General features: G+C 36.6%; 1 protein-coding gene across 1 annotated transcript in view; it reads left to right on the top strand.

Annotated features, from left to right (window-relative positions):
* Positions 1-23,512, top strand: part of PTPRQ (protein tyrosine phosphatase receptor type Q) — a 197,929-nt gene that overhangs the window by 158,780 nt on the left and 15,637 nt on the right. Inside the window, exons 36-38 of the mRNA XM_032393715.1 lie at positions 8,028-8,054; positions 8,694-8,775; positions 11,944-12,034. Of these exons, the coding sequence (XP_032249606.1) occupies positions 8,028-8,054; positions 8,694-8,775; positions 11,944-12,034 (200 nt within the window). The remainder of the gene's footprint in view (positions 1-8,027; positions 8,055-8,693; positions 8,776-11,943; positions 12,035-23,512) is intronic.

The raw sequence follows: 23,512 nt of genomic DNA, 5'->3' as shown, positions 1-23,512 counted from the left end.
TTCTACTCTAATCATATTTAGCATTTTGGAATCATCGGTAAACTTGTTTTGCTTCCTGTGAACTAATTGCCAAGTTTCCACTGACAGAATTAAAATAGTTTTATAAAAATACATTTTCCTCAAAGGACCTGCTTGATCAGATTCTGTTGTCAAACTAAAGACTCTGTTGAGCTAAAGATTTAAGTGATCACATCACACATAAAATATCCATTTCCAACCAGCACTCAAAGCTGACCTCTCAGCATTCCAGACTCACAACGGGTCTGGTGGAGCAGCTCTGCCAAGTATCTTTCTTTGTCATCGTTAAACAGAATTCTTTTACTTTTTTTTTTTTTTTTGCTTTATGCCATTAGTGCCTCAGAAAAATCCTTCCATTTTTACCTCATGTTTCTCCTCGAGCACCACATTTTCTCTCTTCGAATTAGTCAGTAGTGTCCCTGTTTAGTCAGAGGTCTTACTTCGATAGAGCTCAGCTTAATGGTTTGGATTCATGAGAACCTTTATAGAACACCTGTACATAAATCCTATTTGTTAAGGTAGATGTAGTCTTCCTCCAAATTTAGTTTTCCAAGGTTACCTTCTAACCCCTAGCTGAGGTAATTAAGTGTTTACTAGATGAGATAGTTAATAGTTAATAGTTCGGGCTCGAAGCACTTCTTTTTAGATGATAGCACGTCATCTGTGTCCTCTTCATTCCATCCTCACCGAGAGCCTGTGCCCCCATCTCTTCACACAGCTATCAGCAGTTTCTTCATCTTCTCTTCCTACTCCTTCTGCCCTCTTGCCCAAGGTAGCTAAGCCTGTGCCCCTCGCTGTAATTTAGGATATGTGGTTGACAAAATAAAACATCTGTCAGGAATTTGTTTTCAAATGTGCTAATGTGGAGAGGCTTAGTAATAATGAAAATTCAACTCTTGCCACCTCGGGAATCTTCTCTTACCTCTTTGACATCAGCAAGAATGTTGCTTTTCCTTATTAATCTAAATGTCCATTTTACTTCGTTTGGGTAAAAGAAGTATCAGTCGGACCCTACCAAGTGCCAAGCACTGTTCGGGGCACTGGAAATTCTGTGATTAAAATGGAAGGGGCATTGCCTCCAAAGAGCTGCCCTTCAAATAGCTAAGCTCCTTTTAAACTTACTTGTCTTTACAGGAAATATACTGAGAAAGTACTTAGGACAGCACTTATGAATTGATTGTTTTTCTAGTTAAATAAGAAAAATATTACATTACTTACCTATTGAGGTGGTATGTTTACCTTATAAGGTGAAGTTTTAGAGTCAGCTCTACAGTACCAGCTATCAGGATAATATTTTTTAACTTTGTTTTACAGTTTTATTGAGAAATAACTGACATACATCACTGTGTAAGTTTAAGGTATATAGCATAATGGTTTGATTTACATATATTGTGAAGTAATTACCACAGTAGGTTCAGCTAACAAACATTTTTTTCATATAAATACAAAAAAAAAATGAAGAAAAGAAAAAATGAAAAAAAAAATGTTCTCCTTATGATGAGAACTCTTAGGATCTATTTTCTTAACAACTTTCAAATATACCATACAGCAGTGTTAACCATAGTCATTATGTTGTACATTACATCCCTAGTACTTATTTACCTTAATACTGGAAGTTTATACCTTTTATCCACCTTCCTCCAATACCCCCTCCCTCTGCCCTCCACCTCTGCTAACCACAAAGCTGATTTCTTTCTCTATGAATTTGTGTTTGCTTGTTTGTGTTTTAGATTCCACATATAAGTGAGATCATACAGTATTTGTCCTTTTCTGTCTGACTTATTTCACTTAGCATAATGCCTTCAAGCCCATCCATGTTGTTGCAAATGGTAGGATTTCCTCTTTTTGTGGCCAAATAATATTCCTTTGTGTGTGTGTGTGTGTATATATATATATATATATATATATATATATATATATGCCACAACCTCTTTATCCATTCACCCACTGATGGACACTTAGGTTACTTCCATGTCATAGCTGTTGTAAATAATGTTGCCATAAACATGGGGGTGCAGATGTCTTTTTGAGTTACTGTTTTCATTTCCTGTGAATATATTCCTAGAAGTAGACTTGCTGGATCATATGGTAGTTCTATTTTCAACTTTTTAAGGATTGGGTAGGATAACTTTTTAAATTTATATTAGGGACCACAGAAAAATTATTGGTGATTTGGTAAAAGAATGAAGAAATATCTGGAAATGGAGCACCTGGGTGGCTCAGTCGGTTAAGTGTCTGCCTTCGGCTCAGGTCATGACCTCAGGGTCCTGGGATGGAGCCCCACGTCAGGCTCCCTGCTCAGTGGGGAGCCTGCTTCTCCCTCTGCCTGCTGTTCCCCCTGCTTGTGTCCTCTCACTCTCTCTGTCAAATAAATAAATAAAATCTTAAAAGGAAAGAAAGAAAGAAAGATCTGAAAGAATACTATTTTAAAGCCTAGAACAAATAAAACAATAGGAAAGAACAAAACTGAAGACACCTTTGAAAGCATTACAGTAAATGCTGAGGGTAAGTAATAGGATATCATTATAGAAGTAGATGTAAATGTTGGAACAATTAATGGCTTGATTGAAATATAGAAATTAAAAATTCACACTCAGCATTTTATAAAACTTGAAAGGATTAATTAATATGTTTTCCCAGAAAGATAGATTCTTAACAAATTTTTATTTGAATATGAAGTACGTGTCAGTGTGCCAAATACATATTTTAAATCAATGCAATAAAATTTGAGGTTCCTTTCTTTTTAACCTAACTTAAGTAGAAAACACAAAATTTCTAGTTTGTCCTGTGCCACTGGTAATGCTGATTTAAGCTGCTCATCTATAGGCTATCATCCATGGCTCTCTATTTGGACTATATTTTAATTCCCTATAGATTTCAACTAATTGACCTTGAGGGAAAGCTGAGTCTCTGTGACAATATGGTCTTCAATCACCACTGCCAACATAAATAAATGGTTCCTCTCTGGATCTATCAAGAGTAATCTGAGTGGAATTTAAGTTTTTGATAGACTTTTAAAAAATGAGCCCAGACATGAAATAATACCCTTTTCAACAAAAAAGGAATAGGATTTAAGACAGCTAAGATTCATGTAATAAAAAGCGTTTAGCTCTTTCTGTTAGAAAGTGGTCAGTTTTCTTATTGAAATCTGGACAGTTCCCAAATTGATTTATATAATAATGAACTGAATTTGATTTGACAGGATCATTCATTATTGTAAGTGAATACAATACCAGTCTAAAATGCTCTTCATGTAACAAATTGTTTTTAAAAATGTTAATAAAAAGTTTTCTATATGAGTTTCTTTGAGTGTCTTCACAGATGACTTAATTTGAAAATAGCACTCCTGAAATAACGTTGTTGACTTTCATGCACATTAATTTCTGTAAGGTTTTTTTAATACTTATCTAACCAAACAGTTTTTTTAAAAGAATTTAATTTCTTCATCAATAAAAGTCAATGCTTTTTTTTTTTTTTTTTTTTGTATTATGCCCCACCTTCTTTTCTAATTCCCTGGATAAATTGTCCAAATTAATTTTTTTCCTATTTAAAAACAAAACTTTAAAACCTATAATAAAATTTAGAATGCAGCCAATTCCTTTTTTAAAAAAATTATTTATTTATTTGAGAGAAAGAGAGAGAGTGGGAAGAGGTGGGGCGGAGGGAGAGAGAGAGAGACTATCTCATGCAGACACCCCACTGAACACAGAGCCTGACCTTGATCTCACAACCCTGAGATCATGACCTGAGCCAAAATCAAGAGTCAGATGCTTAACCTACTGAACCACCCAAGCACCCCAGATGCAGCCAATTCTTTTTTTTTTTTGTAAAGATTTTATTTATTTATTTGACAGAGAGAGACACAGTGAGAGAGGGAACACAAGCAGGGAGAGTGGGAGAGGGAGAAGCAGGCTTCCCGCAGAGCAGGGAGCCCAATGCGGGGCTCGATCCCAGGACCCTGGGATCATGACCTGAGCCAAAGGCAGACGCTTAACAACGCCCCTGGATGCAGCCAATTCTTAAAGGAAGAATATACCCATACATTATGAGGCTAAGTATCAAAACTACTACAGACAACAAAAAAATCTTTTATTTGAAATAGTTAGGTAATATTTGCCAAAATGTCTTCTCAATTTAAGCTACCCAGATAGGTATTTCAATTTCAGTTCACACATACTGGTGACATTGGCATAGACTGGAAAATTACATAAAAATTAGACTTTAGAAGTCTTGTTTCTCACATTATGTAAATATACATGTAAAGCATAGGTTACATAAAGTGACTGGGTTTAGATAAAGAGAGTGATACAAATGAAAATAAAGCCAAAACAGATCTTACTCTTTTTTTGAAGTCTATCTTTTTTTTACTTGGATAGGCAAGATGATTTTATTGTTCATATATCTAATTTCCTAGCACCTGTTAACTTTCTAATGTTAGGGGATCTAATATGGCTTTTAAACTCATATAGTGTTTTGGGTTTTTTTAAAGATTTTATTTATTTATTTGACAGAGAGAGAAAGAGAACACAAGCAGGGGGTTTGGGAGAGGGAGAAGCAAGCTCCCTACTGAGCAGGTAGCCCAATATGGGACTCGATCCCAGGACCCTGGGATCATGACCTGAGCTGAAAGCAGACGTTTAACTGACTGAGCCACCCAGGCACCCTAGACTCATATAGTGTTTATTGATACATCTATTGATCATACTTATCTAAAGCTCCTGAAAATTCTCAATTGCTTACTATTTTAGTGGGAAATTCATTCAGTTCAGATACTCTCATAATAAGCACAGTGCTTACATTTAGCTTTCTGTGTATCTTAGTCTGAATGCATCCAAAATTGTATATTTAATAATGATTTATTCATTGTCTACTATGAATAAGGTTATGAGGGTCTTGTAGTAAGGCAGTGTTAATCCTGCCCCTGCCTTCAAGTACACAAGAACCTCAATGCATGTATCCTTAATACAGGTGCTTATATAGCCATAATATAAGGTGGAAAGTGGTTTGTGCATAGAAATTTCATTTCTATGAAATTATTTTCTCTATAATAGAACAAAGAAGGTCCATGGAAGAGTTAACATTTGAATCAGCTATTGAGGAATCAGTAGGACCTGGTTGTGGAAAAACACCTAGAATGGTACAAACCGAGAGGGAGGGATGCCAGAGAATTGCTGGAATACAAACGGGGTATGTGAAAGGTAGTTGTAAGGAATAACATTAAAAATGCCAGTGTGATGAGAATGCCTTCATGTGATAATGTGAAAACTGAATTATTATAATCTTTATGGTATTAAGGATTTATTTAGGATCTTAAATTGAGAACTAGAAAGCCAAACTCAGATTTGAAGTCTGGATATTTATGACCACTCTTTATGCTGGAGACCCTGATTAAGAAAAATAAAATAGGAAATCTTGCTGCTTAATTTAGCACATTTTAATCTACCCAGTTTTGAGTAAAATTAAGATAGAATATTCTTTTGGGAAAAAAAATCTTCCTTTATATCAGTGTGAATTGTAGGACAGATGGGTAAGAGGAGCTTGAGTTTTACAAAATAAAGTAGAAATAGCAATTATAATACTAATGATATTAACTAATACTTATGTATTGCTTCCAAAGCCAAGGACGTTTCTAAGCTTGTACATATATGAGCTTGATTTACATATACTTACCCTATTTTCCAGATTAGGAACTGAGGCACAGAAAGATTAAGTAACTTGCTCAAGGTAATGTAGCTGGTAATTGTTGGAGCAGGTATTTGAAGCCATCATATTTTATAGTACAGAAAGAATTCACAAATATCCATCTGGATCCAATAGCTACCCAGTTACAATTTAAAATTAGTATCTTTAGAGAGATCTTTCAAATGCAAAATAAAATACAGTAAAAAAAAAAGCAACTTTCTATAGTGTTTGAAAAACAACTTTCTGTAGTGTTTAGAAACTATAAAGAAATTGACAAAAGAAAAATATTTTATTCATTTTATTAATATTTTTTAAATATTTTTATTTTTATTAGTTATAATTTCTAAATGAGAATAGACAACATTAATGAGAAAAAGAGCAAGGATGTGAATAATAACATGGTGCTTTAGCTATTTCTTGTGGATTTATATCTTAATATGATTATTCATGTTTAATGTCTTTTGAGGATTTGATGAATGTATTCTGATTCTTCAAATTCCTTATGGATTGCTGCCCAGAAGTTAGCTCTACTTTAGATTCTAGATAGCCTAGTAAAAATATTCTGCCAATACCACCTCAAATAATCCTGGATTCTCTGGGAAAAGAGAGACTCTCCTACTGTAGGATGGCAGTCTGACTGTTCTTAAATAGGTGGACCATAAGCCTGTCATTAAATCAGATACAGTGTGTCTGAATTTCACCAATCACAAATTGAATAATATTCCCTGTTGTTATGAAAGTGATATCCATGCAAGTCAAGAATTTCCATTTCTGTGTGGTAGCAGGGAAATTGATCTTGCCAATTCAAATATCTCATTCATATTTCTATCTTAAGCTCAGTTAATTAGGATTTGCCCAACCTAACCCCCTCGCCTTTCCTGTTTCTGAGGAACATGATGGCATAAGAGCACTGGGCATCAGTCATTAAGTGTATTTGGGTGGTATGGGTCTAGACCATGATTATATTTTTTCTTGCTGGTCTTTGCTGAAGGGTAATTATTTCCAACAGGGATTGACTGTTGACTCAGTCCCCACTTTATCTATTGCTATGTCAGAAGTATTTCCAGGGCCTCTAATTCAGACATCCTCTATCTTCCTGTCCCAAACTCCAAATCAAGGATTCTTCTGATTCAATAGCCCATTCAACCATCTCCATATCCATTTAGTTAAAAATTTCCCTATTGCCTTCTCAGAATCATTCTATGTTATTGTAGGAAGCTTACAAGTTCATCTACCAAGACTTTGCTCAAACATTGCTGTTTTATCATTGTGACTCCATGTTTGATAATGGGATGTTGTATGATGTTATACCCTGAGAAGCTGGGAGATACCTCCTTCTCCTCGGGGACACCTATCGCATTAACCAGAATTCTATCATTCTTCTTGGTAGTACTTGCTCCTGCACCCCCTATTTTTCACCAATTTCTATATTGTAATAAAATGAACTTTTTGACTCCTGTTTTTTTCATTGAACACACTCCTTTGTAACCATTTTCATAGTATTCATTATGACACATTTTTCAATCTAATTATTTTCTTTCATTTGTCCTTTACTTCAAAAACCACATCCTCTTATAAATATCATTCACTTCAGGAATGCAGTAAAATCATCCTTGATAATACTTAAAATTTAAAACTTTGAAAAATTTTTATTTTATTGATTTTATTTCATTATACTTTGTGCCTTTTGTGGTTTTGCAGTGCTAATTGATTGTGCATGACAAATGTGTTATTAAAGATGTTCCCATCTTTGAATTTGTGTGTTGCATAGTCTATTTGGCTGTTAAAAATTATTTCAATTTTTTTCAGAGTATGAATAACTTGACCAATGAACTGTCACAGGAGATATGTCTAAAGGAACTGAAAGAATTGTGATTTTTTATGGTTATATACTCATCAAAACTCACTCATGAAATAAAACTTAGGCAATATGATGTCATTTTTCAAAGATCCACTCCCCCTGGTTAAGCATTCTCTATGGACAAAGAAAATATTTTTTTAAATCCACATTAACTCTCTTAGACTCTAAATACTATGCAATATATTAAAAAGTGACCTGTTTTTAACATAGTACCCCAAAGGCCTAACAATATTAAAAGAGTATCTTAGCTTGAGAGGGAAGCTAAGTTATTATTTGGCCATATTGAGTCCAAATAATATAATTTAGAAAGATGAAATAGAATTTAAAATAATGATTGCATATCAGGTAAAGTCATAGCACATCATACATTACTGACTTATTATATTTATCTGATTTTAATCTAGAACTCTTTCAGAAAGAGCTATCCCCTCAGCTTATCATGCATTTAACACAATCTCTGTTGCAGGTTACTTAGTTATAGAAAATCCATCAAGTAAGTTTGTTAAATATCTTTTCTTCTTTTTGAATGTCAATGCTAGATTCACTGATTCAATGAATCTTAATGTGTGGTTCCTTTTTTGTATGTTTGCTAGAAAAACCTCCAAGCTGGATATAAATCATAAAAGCATGACTAATTGCATGGTAACTGGAGAAATGCTTTCTCTCTCTCTGGGGTGAAGCCTGCATGTCTGTATTTTAGCTTGGGAAGTAATACGGGGATATTTAAACTCCTTAGGGTTTAAAAACCATGTCATTATGAGAATGAGGTCACTGCAATATTTTATATCTTCTAAAACCTTGTAATGTATAAAATGTTTTCTGTATGACAAAGAGGTATTATGTGCTTTAGGATTCAATGATAACTTTATGCCCTTATATTTACTTGAAAAACTTTTTTCCTTACAATGTGATATCATTCATATAAAGTCACTTAAAAATGGAAAGGATTTTGTGCCAGGACTACAAAGAAAGCACACTTACAGGGGAAAAGTTAATTTTGTAAATATGGCAAAATGACTTTAAAGGGCTGTGTGGTTACGGGTTTTGAAGTATCTGTTGTTCTTTGACTTATTCACTGTACGACCAGTGTCAGTCTAACGTGATTCCATTTTCTACCTCTCTTTGCTTGGAGGCCGGTAAGCAAGAAGTCCTTCCTGCAACATGTTGAAGAGCTTTGCACAAACAACAACCTAAAGTTTCAAGAAGAATTTTCGGTATGTTACTAGCAGTTGTCACAACATTGCCAGACCTCCAGTCGTTTCATGTGTCACATTTCATGTCCATTTTAAGCATGCAAGGCCATGAAGGACTCTGGCCTTGATAATCAATACCCAATTACCAGGTTGATTGTTTGGATAGTAATGTTACACGGGGTGGCCTCTGGTGCAACCTGAACAGAATTATTCACCTACTGTGTGAGGAAAGGGTGCTCTTCTTCAGACCTCCCCAGCAATGGCAGCCTGGCCTCATTTCTGCTCTGTTCTTTCATCCAGATGTGCATGGGAGTCTGGAAAGTCTGGAAGGTTGTATTCATTGGTTTTTGCTGGTGTGTGAGATTTAGGCTTTACCATATATGTGGTTTTATATTTAAATAATTATTTCAGATTTAGAGACCAAATAATTCCATTTTATATTTGCCTGCTTAGTTTATGTTAGTGGTATAGATGAACCTGAGAACAGAACGTGATGTTTCCAGAAACTACAAAAATATTATTTCTAGAACTATCTAAAAGTAAAAATACCCATGTTTTATGAGGCCTATTTTTAAGTTACTATGAAATAAATACACTATCACCTTATGGAGAATATGTTAAGTTAAGAGCATTCCACTTTAACACTAGTTAAAAGTTAAGATTAATTATATTGTTTTCAACATTTTGTGTATCTATAAAATTCAAATTATATTAATGCATAAGGTATATATATCAGATCTCTAAACATTTTTAAAACTTGTGTGCATCTTTCCAAACTTATGTGATTATTTTGTATTATATAAGTAATATGGATTTCTAAATGTCACCAAAAACTTTATTTCTTTTTTTTTTCATGAATTTTTAGTGTGTGAACCTATGAAACAAAGAATTAAGCAATTGGCTTGAATAATTCAGGATTATAATATTTCAGCCTCTCAGGAAATAATAACAAAATGTGAGAAGATTAATGGTATTTCCTACAGCTCTTTGGTTATGCTTCTTAAGTAATATTGGCCTGGACTTAACAAAATAGATGGTACCATAAAACTTTTCTTAGCATTTACACAGCGAGAACTCGCAATTGTTCAGAAGCAAAAGTGTAATTTCACTAGAAGAGAAGCGAATATAATTACATTATGCATGACTGAGTAGATGAAAAGTTTTATTAGCAACAACATTTTCACGTATATTACATTAAGAAAATTTCTAGTTCAACTTCTTTGGAGATCATGGTTTTAAGAACTTTTTAGATACAAATATATAGGTTGTATGTATGTATTATATAAACATATCTATATATGTAAGGAACTTCTTTAAATTATTTTTTATCCTAATGCGTATTAAGATTTTTAAAGCAAAATTATATTTAAATTAATAAATGCATATTTGATAAACTTTAAAACTCAGATCATAACCACTTATACCTTAAATATTTATAAGCTCCTACTATATGGTAGGCATTGTATTTGGCATATTAATATATATCAATTCAATGCTTAATAGCTAAGTGACTTTGGATGAATCACATAAACTCTCTGTTCCTCCATATCCTCATTTGTAAAATAATAGTATTTACCAATAATAGTATTTATCTCACTGAGTTGTGAATACTAAAACAATTGAATGTGTGTAACACTAAGAATAGTGGCTGACACAAGTATTAGCTATATGTTACGACTATGACTTCTACCATAAAGAAGCTCATACTATGATAAGAACTGCAGACATGCACAGAAAATACATAAATACACTGTATCATGACAGAGATATGCAGAAAGAAGTGAGGATTGACTTTATTTGGATAGCAGTCAGAAAAGACTGCACAAAAAGGTGCTGTTTGAGATGAACTTTTAGACAAGCAGAAGACCAATGGGTAAATAAAGGGGGAAAAGTATCCCAGAGAGAGAGAAGGAATGCAAAAGCATAAGGATGCAAAACAGTCTCACTCACATATGATCCCACTGAAAAGAACAAACAGTAGGAGAAAGAACTGAATAGGATGGTGGAGGCCCTGTGTTCCCTGGTAAGAAAAAGGTTGCAAGTGTGACATTACTATCCAAACAGTCAACCTGGTAATTGGATATTGATTATCAAGGCCACAGTCATTTAAATCTATAATTGGAAACTTCTATGTGAAATAATTACAGAAAAAAAGTACCACCTTTCAGGAGATTTCCATTTCACCTCTGTTTTCTCCTCTATTCCTTTATCTATATGAATATTCTGACATATACTCCCAACACCTTGACACAGGGAAACGGTTCTAGGATTCCCTACTTGGTTAAACAAATTTTTTCTAAGCCTTTTGTGCCGGTACATCAGATTTCAGATGCTTACACTGCACATATCCACATGCAAAAGACTGTCTGGATTTTCTTTTTGAGGAAAAATAAGGGGGAAAGGAAGACTTATCTAATAAAACAAGTAGTTTATAATGATGTTGAAAAATTGTAAAAACAAAAATTTTAACACTTTTTAAGGAATTTGGCAAGTTGAGATTTATTTCTAAAATGAAAAACTATAAACTTTGTAAATATAAATCACCAGCTCGACAAAATAATGAACACATTTTCTTGCACCAACTTTCTTAATGATGAATGGATCATATCATGATTTTTTACCAAAATGTCAATAATGGATCTCCTTGACCCTTCATCTGTGTCTGATAATTCTTAATCACACCTTTGCATTCCAGTATCGATTTAACAATGCCTACTGAGAACAGGAATTGACCTTTGGCATCTTCTTAAACTGACCAATGTTGTACCAATTAATAGGCATGAAATCACACTGCCTGAGGAGAAAAAACAAAAAATAAATCACTGAACTCCCTTCCCCTACTAAGTAGACATTAAAATATTAAATAATACTCAGTGTGTTCCTGATGAAACCATTAGTAAAGTATGGAAAAGGGTTATTAGTAACATGGTTGCCACATCTTAGAGCTTCTAAAAGTACAAAGAAGTTATCCCAGAGAAAGCAAGAGACCAACTGACCAATTTTTTCAGGATATTTTCAGTAAACGTTTACATAAGTTCATTGCTGTTAATTTGACCTTGTTTCTGCAGTTATGAGAGGTGTTTTCAATTTAAAAATAAAAGGGTTTAGAATAAAGAATAGTTTTTTCCTAAGTAGAATTTCTTGTTTACCTCTGAAATAAATCTAAACTGCAATGACTTCATTCCACAGGAACTACCAAAATTTCTTCAGGATCTTTCTTCAACTGATGCTGATCTGCCTTGGAACAGAGCAAAAAACCGCTTTCCAAACATAAAACCATGTATGTGCCCTTACTGCCCCTGGTTTCTACCTGCAAAATGTTTTAAAATGAGCACCAAATGCATCTTAGCCTTTTTATTTCTTAAACCTATTAATATTAATTGAATTACAATAATGCATTTTATTAGCAGTTATTTTCAAATTGTATCTCTTTTGCTTTGTTAATATGTATTAAAGTTAATGTACATGATTTTCAGCTTGTTCATACAAGGTTCACTTATGCAGGTGCAAGAAACTGTAGACCTAATAGTTTCTTAGCTTTGTAATTTAACCCAGGTAACGAACCTCTCTAACATCTTCCTACAGATCTGGTTCTCAAATGAAAAGAGAAACATGTAACTTTGTGCATTCATTTCCCTTAAAATCAGGGCTGTGCTTTCTTATGGAACATAAAAGATGCATTGCAAAATATTCATTGAAGATCAAAGTAAATGTGTGCTTACCAGGGTGGTTTTACAAAGGAGGCAGGGTGGTGCCTCATCATAGTAAACAAAACTTCATTTTTCAATCAATAAGAAAAGAAACTATTATCGCTTTAAGAATTAGCAGTGATCGGGGTGCCTGGGTGGCTCAGTCGGTTAAGCGGCTGCCTTCGGCTCAGGTCATGATCCTGGGGTCCCGGAATCGAGCCCCACGTCCGGCTCCCTGCTCAGTGGAGAGCCTGCTTCTCCCTCTCCCTCTGCCTACTTCTGCTGTCTATCTCTCTGTCAAATAAATAAATAAAATCTTAAAAAAAAAAAGAATTAGCAGTGATGTGAAAGGAAAAATAGAACATTCTTCCGTTCATAATAGCTATATATTTGATATTACATTTTTTGAACAGATGTGCCTCCTATCTATATTCTGATTCCATACACTTTATGAGATAAGAAAGTGCTATTTGTGATATTCTGAAATATTATTAATATTGTTTCAAAATCTAGAATTTTAAAATACTCCTAATTTTAAAGTATTTTTAATAAATATACATTTTTCTATGTTCTATGCGTTTTCAAAACTATATTGGGAAAATTCCTTACTTAAGAATTGAACTTTTCTGCCTAGAAAGACACAGATTTGAAGAAGGATAAAATTGCAGAGTGTAAAATCATAAAGGATGTGGATAGGAGGACATGGGCCAAATTCTGATATTCTAGAACTCAAGGATAACTGAGACATGAAGTAAACAAATTTAGGGAAATATGATATAGGAAGTAGTAATGTAGTGAATCTGCTAATTCCCAAGAATTAAGATAGGATGAAAATGCAAATAGTTTTTATCACCCAAAATCCCTTCTGGAACAAAGCAAATCATAAGTAAATGACTTCAGGAGCAAGTTGACAAATCAGACACTATTGAAAGAAGTAAGGAATGTTAGTATTGAGTCTCTAAGTTTCTATGGCATGAAGTTTCTCAATAGGTCCTTTTGTTTTCCTTGTCAGAGAGTTAACCTGGGTTGGATGTATCATAAGTTTAAGAGATATGGAAATTCTCATGTCTTTATATTTGTCTCTACCTAAATTTCTTCGGTACTGTCTGCTTCATGCTTATTCAGTGCTCTTCTGTGAAAATAAACACTGTTACCTGATTGAAAGACAGTTACTGGGCGCCTGGGTGGCTCAGTCGGCTAAGCGTCTGCCTTCAGCTCAGGTCATGATCTCAGGGTCCTGGGATCTTGCTCTGAATCAGGCTCCTTGCTCATTGGGAAGTCTGCTTCTCTCTCTGCCCCTCCCCCGCTCTTGAACTCGTACTCTCTCTCTCTGTCTCTGTATCTCTCTCTCTCAAAAATAAATAAATAATCTTTTTAAAAAAAGACAGTTACTATGGAATATTTAATATTTATTTACAATCATATATTTGGCTGAAATAATTTATAATATATCAGTATATATAAGATAAGCAAACCAAATATGGCTAACTTATTTCCAAAGACCAAAGAGTATCTAATTTAAAATACATAAAAATTTGAGACGTTAGTAAGATATTCTTTTTAAGATTTAAAGAGAGAGAGAGAGCAAGCAGGAAGAGGGGCAGGGAGAGAGGAAGGGAGAAAATCTCCAGCAGACTCCCTGCTGAGTGCAGAGCCTGACGACACGGGGCTCAATCTCACGACCCTGTAACCATGACCTGAGCCAAAATCAAGAGTCAGACACCCAACTGACTGAGCCACCCAGGCGCCCCAGCAAGATATTTTTTAAATGTGACATTTCAGTCTTTTTTTAATTAAGATCCCAGTGCATTATTATCTGGGTTCACATCATGGCTATAAGAAAAGTCAGACCACATAGCTTATTACTTATAGGATAGGAAGAGAATAAGAGTGGTCAATGAAAATAACCTTAAAACAACAAGAAGAGCTGAAAAGTCTGATTGCCCAGTTTCTTCAAATCTGAGGCTAAGACAAAAAATAATTGTTGATGATGGAACTATGTTGTAAATCAAGGATGTTTGGGATATTATAATTGGCATTCATGCATTTTTCACCTTTGCTAGAGTCAAATGGATAATGTCCAATTGTTTTCTGCTTTCTTCTTGATTTCAGTACAGAAAACTTATGGAAATTTTTCAAATAATATATTACATCTATGTTCAATATCCTTTAATGGATTTGTAGGGAAACCTTTTTCTTAACTATACTCTTAGAGAGTTGGGGGTCCTATAAGAAATAATTTTGTTAGGTAGATTTCTCTATTTTTCAAGAATGTGATTAGAATAATTTATTAATTTAACTAATGTACTGCCGGCTGTATAGTAAAAATGCTAGGAATGTGTGGGCGCTGATCAAACTTCCTGGGCTACAATCCTGTGTACCTATTCACTGCCTTAGTGACTGGACATATTATTCAGTGGTGCCCACCTCATAAGGTTATTGTGAGGATTAGATGAAATAATTATGTAAATCACTCTGCCCAGTACAGTACATGGAAAGCTCTCAGTGTTCATTCTTATGATTGTTAGTAATCAATGGGTGAATAGATTTAATAACAGGCCCTTAGGGTCTATAGTCTGGACATAGCAAGCCCACTTCCCTAACCTGAGTGAGAAGGCAAGCTGTAAACTCACAGCCACCTCTGTGGGCAAGTGCACCCCAGCCACACACACACACAGTACAAGCAAATGAGATGTTTAAACTAAATATATTCTCCCGCTGTGCTTGCAGAGAAGCCGTTAAGCTGAAGAAACCTTTTTTTCTCCCGTAGAGAATGAATTCATTTTAATAGACTCTGAATTTTAGCTTGAGACAGCTTAGTGAAGTGCATTGTTTCCCCTGAGTAATGTAGGAAGTAGGATTTCAAATATCACAGTGCATTTTAGAAGATATTAGCTTACAGGGCTTTAAGATACTAGAATTAGCAGCAAATGCTTGCAGAAGAGATTTCCAAATCTCCCTTTGACAGGACACTATGACCTTCAGAAATGTTCCAACACCACGAAGAAAAGTTTTAGCTTGCTGTTGACTCAGATAATTATAAGCAGGCATATCGCATGAACAGAAACCTAATGGCTTCCCTTCCTAAATTAGAGGACTAGCCACAATGTCATTAAAGTAGTTAGATCATACCAAATTCAAGACTTTGGGACATAAGTCATTTGCATAAATTTGCTTAAACATTCCCCATCTCTAAACATATCAGGCTGGTCATTTGAATCACTAACAATACAGCAAAGTCATTTAACAGGTAACATGTGCTTAAGTTGTTGTTGTTTTTTAATTTTATTTTATTATGTTATGTTAATCACCATACATTACATCATTAGTTTTTGATGTAGTGTTCCATGATTCATTGTTTGCGTATAACACCCAGTGCTCCATTCAATACATGCCCTCTTTAATACCCATCGCCAGGCTAACCCATCTCCCCACCTGCCTCCCCTCTAGAATCAAGTCCTATTCAGCTTTATAAGTCCCATAAGCTTTCATGTAAGTTTTCCTCAAGAGGATTCTACAAAATAAATATTATAACTATATATTATAGGTGAGGTAATGAAGGAGCAGAGAAGTTAAGGAATTCACCTAAGGCCATTCATATGGTAAATAGATCATCTGGAATTCAAACCCAAACCCATTTACCCATTTTCCTCCACTACGGAGTGCCTTCCCAATGAGATTTAAAAAAAAAAAAAACAACTTCAAAATAATTATGCAGTAATAGGTATTTTATATCATTTCCATGCCTAGCTAAAATTAGCACTGGACATTCCAATTGAAATACCCATCATAATACCAACTGGGTAAAAATCCTCAGGAAAAAAATAATTTGAACCCCTTTTTTGAAGAAAAATAATGGTTAGGGGCATCTAGTTTTACCAGATCTTAAAATAGTCTAAAGAATAATAATTAGGGGCACCTGAGTAGCTCAGTCGTTAAGCATCTGCCTTCGGGTCAGGCCATGATCCTGGGGTCCTGGGATCCAGCCCTGCATCTGGCTCCCTTAGGAGCAGGAAGCCTGCTTCTCCCTCTCCCACTCCCCCTGCTTGTATTCCCTCCCTCGCTTTCTCTCTCTCTGTCAAATAAATAAATAAAATCTTAAAAGAAAAAAAGAATAATAATTAAAAGTTTGGTATTAAAGAAAGAGTGGGCAGATACATTAATGGAAATGAATAAATAGTCCAGAAATAGGCCTAGAAATGCACACAGAAATCTAGTGTATAGTAAGAGTGCTATTTTGAATATTATTATTTGAACATTTTGAAATGTTAACAAACTGGGACTTCGTTGTTCCGAAAGGCAACAAAGAAACAAACAATAAAATATAGATTTTACCTAGTTCCATAAAAAATAATAATAAATCCCAATGGATCAAAGATTGAAATAGTTGAAACAAAAGCAGAAAAACCATTAAAAGTTCTAGAAGAAAATATGAATGGAAGATTTGTAAAAATGAAAATATTGGTGTGACAGACACCTTTGTGTGAATGACACAAGAAACCATCATGATGCCATGAAGAAAAATACTTCGAATTTTGATTATTAAAAAAATGTACATTTTATGTATGGCAGGATAGCTAGCTACATTGATGGATAGGGTCAAAAAATGACAAGAAAATTTCAATACATGTAAGTATGTATTGAATATGTAACATGATATATTTTTTGTATAAAATATTTTTTAAAAATAGAGAAATAGTATAATATGAAGTGGCCATTAATGAAAAGGTTATTTATTTATTTATTTATTTATTTTAAAGATTTTATTTATTTGACAGAGAAAGACATAGCGAGAGAGGGAACACAAGCAGGGGGAGTGGGAGAGGGAGAAGCAGGCTCCCCACTGAGCAGGGAGCCCAATGTGGGGCTCGATCCCAGGACCCTGGGATCATGACCTGAGCTGAAGGCAGACGCTTAACTGACTGAGCCACCCAGGCGCCCCGATGAAAAAGGCCAGGGAGGAGGAGAAAGATGGCGGAGGAGTAGGGGACCCTATTTCAACTGGTCCCCGGAATTGAGCTGGATATCTACCAGACCACTCTGAGCACCCACGAAACCAGCCTGAGATGTAAGAAGATCTGGATCTCTACAAACAGAATATCGCAGGCAGTTGGTTTTGAGGTAGGAAGCGGAGAGCCCTGATCCTGCGAGCAGATATCGGAGGATAAACGGCGGCGGGAGGGTGCCTGGCTGTGGGGATCCTACACCGCCGGTGAGTGACAGCCTCGCGCGCTGCGGATGGGGCACAGACTCACAGACCGGTAGCGTCGGGAAAGAACTTTAGGGCAGCCCCCGGGGTGGAAAACCAGACCGGCGGGGTCGCGCGCACGCGAACTGCAGCGCCCCCTCCCCCGACAGAAACCGGAGCTCCGGTCGCGCGCTCGCGAACTGCAGCCTCTGAGTCGGAAACCTGGTGCGCCAGGGTCGTGCCAGTGAACTGCAACCCCTGGGGGTGGAAACCCCAAGCGGCGGAGTTGTGCGTGCACGAATTGGGAGCGGCTGGCAGTTTTAGAAGCACAAAGGGCAGAGACATGCTCCGACCTGGAGGCAGGACTGGGAGCGCTGTGGAGGGGCGCACAACCCAGGCCGCTGCAGTTTATAGCAGCACGGACAGAAATGGAGACGGTGTGGCCTGGAGAGCTCACTGAAGAACAGACTGAGGTCTCTCTGCTCTGAGGCAGAGGGTTGGAAATGGTCTCTTCTGCTCTGACTCATGGAAGAGACGCGGAAAGCCGTCAGGGAAAGGCACCAGAGAACCAAAGCCCCAAAGACTGATTCCCACTGAGCCCATCCCCCGCCACAGGGGCGCAGGGCAACTCCACCCAAACAGGGTTGCCTGAGTAACAGCGCGGCAGGCCCCTCCCGCAGAAGACAGGCTGGGAAAACAAGAGGCCAGCAACCCTAAGGTCCCAAGAAAATAGGTGCATCTTGCTTGGGTTCTGGTCAATAATTTGGACTCTATACATTCCCTCAAACACCCATCAACAGAATGACTAGGAGGAGGAGCCCCCAAAACAGAAAAGACTCAGAGATTATGACTTACGCTGCAGATTTACAAATGGATGCAGACATAACCAAGATGTCAGAGATGGAATTCAGGCTAGCAATTGTGAAGACAATGGCTAGAATGGAGAAATCAATTAATGGCAACATAGAGTCTCTAAGGGCAGAAATAAAAGGTGAATTGGCAGAACTTAAAAATGCTATCAATGAGATCCAATCCAATCTAGATAATCTAACAGCTAGGGTAACTGAGACAGAAGAGAGAATAAGCGACCTGGAAGACAGTATAATAGATAAAAAGGGAAAAGAGGAGGCCAGGGAAAAACAACTCAGAATCCATGAAAATAGAATCAGAGAAATAAGTGACACCATGAGGCGTTCCAATGTCAGAATAATTGGAATCCCGGAGGGAGTGGAGAGAGAGAGAGGGCTAGAAGATGTATTTGAGCAAATTGTAGCTGAGAACTTCCCTAATCTGGGGAATGAAACAAACATTCGAGTCCTAGAGGCAGAGAGGACCCCTCCTAAGATCAAGGAAAACAGGCCAACACCCCAGCATGTAATAGTAAAACTTGCAAATCTTAGAACCAAGGAAACCATCTTAAGGGCAGTTAGGGGGAAGAGATTCCTTACGTACAGAGGGAGGAACATCAGAATAACGTCAGACCTATCCACAGAGACCTGGCAAGCCAGAAAGGCCTGGCAAGACATATTCAGAGTACTAAATGAGAACATGCAGCCAAGAATACTTTATCCGGCAAGGCTTTCATTTAGAATGGATGGAGAGATGCAGAGCTTCCACGACCCGCAGAAGTTGAAAGAATATGTGACCACTAAGCCGGCCCTGCAAGAAATATTAAGGGTGTTCTATAAAAGGAGAAAGTCCCCAAGAGTGATCTACAACAGAAATTTACAGGGACAATCTATAAAAACGTCTTCACAGGCAACATGATGACAATTAATTCATATCTTTCAATAATCACTCTCAACGTGAATGGCCTAAATGCTCCCATAAAATGGCACAGGATTGCAGATTGGATAAAAAGACAGGACCCATCCATATGCTGTCTAGAAGAGACTCATTTTGAACCTAAAGATACATCCAGACTGAAAGTGAAGGGATGGAGATCCATCTTCCATGCCAGCGGACCTCAAAAGAAAGCTGGGGTAGCAATTCTTATATTGGACAAATTAGATTTTAAACTAAAGTCTGTAATAAGAGACACAGAAGGACACTATATCATTCTTAAAGGGTCTATCCAACAAGAAGATCTAACAATTGTAAATATCTATGCCCCCAACATGGGAGCAGCCATATACATAAGCCAACTGTTAACCAAAATAAAGAGTCATATTGATAACAATACGTTAATTGTAGGAGACCTCAATACTCCACTCTCAGCAATGGACAGATCATCTAAGCAGAAAATCAACCAGGAAACAAGAGCTTTGAATGATACATTGGACCAGATGGACCTCATAGATATTTACAGAACATTCCACCCTAAAACAACAGAATACTCACTGTTCTCGAGCGCACATGGAACTTTCTCCAGAATAGACCATATACTGGGTCACAAATCAGGTCTCAACCAATACCAAAAGATTGAGATTATTCCCTGCATATTCTCAGACCACAATGCTCTAAAACTGGAACTCAATCACGAGAAAAAATTTGGCAGAAATTCAAACACTTGGAAGCTAAAGACCACTCTGCTCAAGAATGTTTGGGTCAACCAAGAAATCAAAGAAGAACTTAAACAATTCATGGAAATCAATGAGAACGAAAACACATTGGTCCAAAACCTATGGGATACTGCAAAGGCGGTCCAAAGGGGGAAATACATAGCCATCCAAGCCTCACTCAAAAAAAATAGAAAAGTCCCGAATTCACCAACTAACTCTACACTTTAAAGAACTAGAGAAAAAGCAACAAACGACGCCTAAGCCACGCATTAGAAGAGAAATAATTAAAATTAGAGCAGAAATCAATGAATTAGAAACCAGAAACACAGTAGATCAGATCAACGAAACTAGAAGTTGGTTCTTTGAAAGAATTAATAAGATTGATAAACCACTGGCCAGACTTATCCAAAAGAAGAGAAAGGACCCAAATTAATAAAATTATGAATGAAAGGGGAGAGATCATGACTAACACCAAGGAAATAGAAACAATTATTAGAAATTATTATCAACAACTATATGCCAATAAACTGAGCAATCTGGATGAAATGGAGGCCTTCCTGGAAACCTATAAGCTGCCAAGACTGAAACAGGAAGAAATTGACAACCTGAATAGGCCAATAACCAGTAACGAGATTGAAGCAGTGATCAAAAACCTCCCAAAAAACAAGAGTCCAGGGCCTGATGGATTCCCTGGGGAATTCTACCAAACATTCAAAGAAGAAATAATACCTATTCTACTGAAGCTGTTTCAAAAAATAGAAACAGAAGGAAAACTTCCAAACTCATTCTATGAGGCCAGCATTACCTTAATCCCCAAACCAGGCAAAGACCCCATCAAAAAGGAGAATTTCAGACTGATATCCCTGATGAATATGGATTCCAAAATCCTCAACAAAATCCTAGCTAATAGGATCCAACAATACATTAAAAGGATCATCCACCACGACCAAGTGGGATTTATCCCCAGGATGCAAGGGTGGTTCAACATTCGCAAATCAATCAATGTGATAGAACACATTAATAAGAGGAGGGAGAAGAACCATATGGTCCTCTCAATTGATGCAGAAAAAGCATTTGACAAAATACAGCATCCTTTCCTGATTAAAACTCTCCAGAGTATAGGGATAGAGGGAACATTCCTCAAGCTCATAAAATCCATCTATGAAAAACCCACAGTGAATATCATCCTCAATGGGGAAAAGCTGAGAGCCTTTCCCTTAAGATCAGGAACACGTCAAGGGTGCCCACTCTCACCACTGTTGTTCCACATAGTACTAGAAGTCCTAGCAACAGCAACCAGACAACAAAAAGAAATAAAAGGTATTCAAATTGGCAAAGAAGAAGTCAAACTCTCTCTTTTCGCAGACGACATGATACTTTATGTGGAAAACCCAAAAGACTCCACCCCCAAATTACTAGAACTCATCCAGCAATCCAGTAATGTGGCAGGATACAAAATCAATGCACAGAAATCAGTTGCTTTCTTATACACTAACAACGCAACTGTAGAAAGAGAAATTAAAGAAACGATTCCATTTACAATAGCACCAAAAACCATAAGATACCTTCGGAATAAACCTAACCAAAGAGGTGAAGGATCTATACTCTAAGAACTACAAAACACTCATGCAAGAAATTGAAGAAGACACAAAAAGATGGAAAAATATTCCATGCTCATGGATCGGAAGAATAAACATTGTTAAAATGTCTATGCTACCCAGAGCAATCTATACCTTCAATGCCATCCCGATCAAAATTCCAATGACATTTTTCAAAGTGCTGGAACAAACATCCTAAAATTTGTATGGAATCAGAAAAGACCCCGATTCACCAAGGAGATGTTGAAAAAGAAAAACAAAGCTGGGGGCATCACGTTGCCCGATTTCAAGCTATATTACAAATCAGTGATCACCAAGACAGCATGGTACTGGCACAAAAACAGACATACAGACCAATGGAACAGAATAGAGAACCCAGATATGGACCCTCAACTCTATGGTCAAATAATCTTTGACAAAGTAGGAAAAAACATGCAATGGAAAAAAGTCTCTTCAATAAATGGTGCTGGGAAAATTGGACAGCCACATGCAGAAGAATGAAACTCGACCATTCTCTAACACCACTCACAAAGATAAACTCAAAGTGGATGAAAGACCTCAATGTGAGACAGGAATCCATCAAAATCCTAGAGGAGAACATAGGCAGTAACCTCTTTGACATCGGCCACAGCAACTTCTTTCAAGATACATCTCCAAAAGCTAGTGAAACAAAAGCAAAAATGAACTTTTGGGACTTCATCAAGATAAAAAGCTTCTGCACAGCAAAGGAAACAGTCAACAAAACAAAGAGGCAACCCACAGAATGGGAGAAGATATTTGCAAATGACACTACAGATAAAGGGCTGGTATCCAAAATCTATGAAGAACTTCTCAAACTCAACACCCAAAAAACAAATAATCAAGTCAAAAAGTGGGCAGAAGAGATGAACAGACACTTCTCTGAAGAAGACATACAAATGGCTAACAGACACATGAAAAAATGTTCATCATCATTAGCCATCAGGGAAATCCAAATCAAAACCACACTGAGATACCACCTTACACCAGTTAGAATGGCCAAAATGGACAGGGAAAGAAACAACAAATGTTGGAGAGGTTGTGGAGAAAGGGGAACCCTCTTACACTGTTGGTGGGAATGCAAGTTGGTACAGCCACTTTGGAAAACAGTGTGGAGGTTCCTCAAAAATTTAAAAATAGAGCTACCCTATGACCCAGCAATTGCACTACTGGGTATTTACCCCAAAGACACAGATGTAGTGAAAAGAAGGGCCATATGCACCCAATGTTCATAGCAGCAATGTCCGCAATAGCCAAACTGTGGAAAGAGCCGAGATGCCCTTCAACAGACAAATGGATAAAGAAGATGTCGTCCATATATACAATGGAATATTACTCAGCCATCAGAAAAGATGAATACCCAACTTTTACATCAACATGGATGGGACTGGAGGAGATTATGCTAAGCGAAATAAGTCAAGCAGAGAAAGTCAATTACCATATTGTTTCACTTATTTGTGGAACATAAGGAATAACATGGAGGACATTAGGAGAAGGAAGGGAAAAATGGGGAGGGGAATTGGAGGGAGAGATGAACCATGAGAGACTATGGACCTGAGAAACAAACAGGGTTCTAGAGGGGAGGGGGGAGGGGGGATTGGTTAGCCCAGTGATGGGTATTAAGGAGGGCACGTACTGCACGGAGCACTGGATGTTATACGAAAACAATGGATCGTGGATCACTACATCAAAAACTAATGATGTATTGTATGGTGACTAACATAATATAATAATATTAAAAACTACAAAAATAAAAAATAAAAA

This window comes from Phoca vitulina, unplaced genomic scaffold, assembly GCF_004348235.1.
Source record: "Phoca vitulina isolate PV1807 unplaced genomic scaffold, GSC_HSeal_1.0 scaffold76, whole genome shotgun sequence".
Taxonomy (NCBI): Eukaryota; Metazoa; Chordata; class Mammalia; order Carnivora; family Phocidae; genus Phoca; species Phoca vitulina.
This window is presented reverse-complemented; position numbering and strand designations above follow the sequence as displayed.